General features: G+C 29.8%; 2 protein-coding genes across 2 annotated transcripts in view; both read right to left on the bottom strand.

Moving 5' to 3' along the window:
* Positions 1-851, bottom strand: part of LOC105623485 (RING-box protein 2) — a 55,850-nt gene extending 54,999 nt beyond the window's left edge. Inside the window, exon 1 of the mRNA XM_012204880.1 lies at positions 698-851. Coding sequence (XP_012060270.1) covers positions 698-851 — 154 coding nt within the window. The remainder of the gene's footprint in view (positions 1-697) is intronic.
* Positions 852-2,642: 1,791 nt separating this feature from the next.
* The window catches only part of LOC105623483 (protein PAT1 homolog 1), a 12,448-nt gene continuing 12,195 nt past the window's right edge, over positions 2,643-2,895 (bottom strand). Inside the window, exon 10 of the mRNA XM_012204878.1 lies at positions 2,643-2,721. Coding sequence (XP_012060268.1) covers positions 2,643-2,721 — 79 coding nt within the window. The remainder of the gene's footprint in view (positions 2,722-2,895) is intronic.

Raw genomic sequence — 2,895 nt, 5'->3', positions numbered from 1 at the left:
CTCGGTTTAAACTTTTTTTCTCTTTATTAGTTTTCTCTTTTTAAGTTTAAGAAAAATAAAAATAAGTTAAATCGAGATGAAAGTTAATTATATTATATGTTGATCATCTATGATATGTTTCATTAGGAAATAACAAATTCTTTTTGATTTCTAGGTGATGTGTAATCATTTTGGATATCAATTATGAAACTTTATTTCTAAGATGGAAAGTGAAAAGTGAAAATTTTAACCAAAGTTTGAAGTTAATGGAGAAATTTTTTATTTTTCACGTTTCCTAGGAAAAAAGTTTCATGATTGATACACTATTTACATATTATGTTATATATATTATTGGCATAAAATGCCAACAAAAATTTTGCATTATAACATGATAATGCCTTTCTAACAATATATATTAATTTTAACTTCGATTTAACTTTTTTCAAATGTTTAGAATTAGAAAAAGATAAAGAATAAAAAGTTAAGATTAAATTTATATTGGTAGAAACTCTGATAGAAATAAATAACACTTTTTGCTGTTATGTTTTGAAGTAAAAAATATAAATTAATTCTTACTGCATAAATGCGTGATTACATAATTAATGTAACATAAGTAACGCAACGTTTTCTATAACGGAGCGAAATAGATGAAATAGAAGATCAAATCGGAAGCGAAATGATGCGGAGTTGACAAAAACATAACCAAAACGTAGCTTACCCATAACCTGGACTCTGCATATGGCACAGGTGTCACACTCGACGTCCCAGCTCCACATAGCCACGGCGTTCCATTTCTTCAGAGTAAACATCTTATCGTTCTTCTGATTGTCGCCATCGATTCGATCACCCGGATCTTGTTCGGAATCGCCCATGATTTGAGGTTAGAAACGCTAGCGAAACGCGAAACAACGCGAGGAGATAAACGCGATCCGATCAGCGCAATCATGAATCAGTAAGATCCACAACTCCACACTCCACACACTGTAACGTCTGTGATATACGTACAGTGACAGTGACCAGTGATAGTAGTAATGCGCCGCGGCCGTTGTGCCGTTTTGCACCTAATTGCGCTATTTGCACCGATTGCGGAACCCGAACACTCCCGCGCATGCGCGGCATCATATGTATGCATATTCTCTAAATTCTTTGGAGTGGAATTTCATTCTATAAAAAATAAAGCCAGTCTTGAATAAAAGTGGTCCCATTTTCAATCTTGAATAAGATTTCACTTTTCAGAGTGACAATTCACTTTAAAAATTTTAGAAGGTTCGTATACTTATCTTGGTCGAGTTCAAAAATTCATTGTCATATACTAGCGACACCAATATCAATTTTATAGAATTACGTATCACGTTATCAACAGATGACATTATTGATGAAGCGTCGGAAAATTGAATTGCAAAACAAATTTATGAACATATATTTAATGTTTTCAATGTGTGAATAATTCAGTGAAGTAAAGAATACAGGTAAGAAAAACAAAACTTTTATTATATATAATTGTTACTGTTTGAAAATAAAAAAGTGAGAAATGAAAAGGTTATGCACGTGTTTTTCTCTTGCTCACGTGTGTTGGTCGTATACTAACTATATTTTGTATTTACAATTTATATTTTTCTATGATAGTTTTTCGTAGGTTAGTTGAGCTAGTCAAAGAAGTTTATTCATCTTAAAAATGAAAATGAGAAAAATGAAAAAAATGAAACAAGGACCTCTTAAATTAGGAAAAGGGACAATGGCAGTTAATACAAAAAAGAAAAGAAATTTGAGTAAATTAATTATGAAAGAGTTCTTTGAACAAGATTTTGAAAATAATAGAGATAGTGATATATATGATAGTGATGAAACAAGTAAAAACATAGGTATGATTAAAAATATTAGAATTTGTTTGATACTTTAAGTACTACTTCAACTTTATGGTATTCTTTTATATAGATCTTTTACATAAAGACGAACTGCTTGATAATGATATTAATAGAGATAGCGATCATAGCGAGAATAATTTGAATTCTGAATATAAAATATCATTAATAAAGCAAGATACTGATTCTGATTTTTACAAATATATGAAAGAAAATAATAAAAATCTTTTGGACTTTGGAATATCAAATGTTGATGATGATGATGATGATGATGATGATGATGATGATGATGATGATGATGATTCTTCAGTAAATTTGGATGATGCATACATTTCTGAAGAAAATTTAGAGGTATGTTTTTATTAAATATAATTTTAACTATTTTTTGTACTTTTTAATAATATTATTAAATATCCAGATTGCTAGCTACGATAGTGATCTTTCATTAGAAGAAACCGAAAGTAATTCTAAAAAAATTACTATGCAATTATTGAAAATTTGGCAACAAGAAATACAAACTGATAAGTAAGTTTTTTCTCGTTATTTTTATTGAATTAATAACAAAATAACCGTGTATTATCCCTTTTAGATCAATTGATACTATTAAATGTGTTATAGAGGTCTTTCATGCAGCTTTGAATAATGTCGCAGTATCATCAAATACAATGCAATATAAAATAGAAGGAAGTGCAAGTTAGTTTTGTTTTATTTTATTTGTTCTTAAATTACTAAATTATTTTTCAAATGATTGTATTAATTTTATTACAAATATTATGTTTAGCATTTAATGGCGTGGTACAATTATGTATAACGCATTTGCCTGATGCATTTAAATGTATTTTGAAGCTGGATGCAGAATCGCAGAAACCATATAAAGAAGCTAGAAAATTTGAAAAAATACAAAAAGTTTTGAAATTGTACTTATCAGATCTGATTAAAGTATGTATAGATAAATCCTTTATTTATATCACGCACATAAACACACACACACACGCACGCACGCACGCACGCACGCACGCACGCACGCACGCACGCACGCACGCACGCACGCACG

This window comes from Atta cephalotes (genome assembly GCF_000143395.1).
Source record: "Atta cephalotes unplaced genomic scaffold scaffold00058, whole genome shotgun sequence".
Lineage (NCBI taxonomy): Eukaryota > Metazoa > Arthropoda > Insecta > Hymenoptera > Formicidae > Atta > Atta cephalotes.
This window is presented reverse-complemented; position numbering and strand designations above follow the sequence as displayed.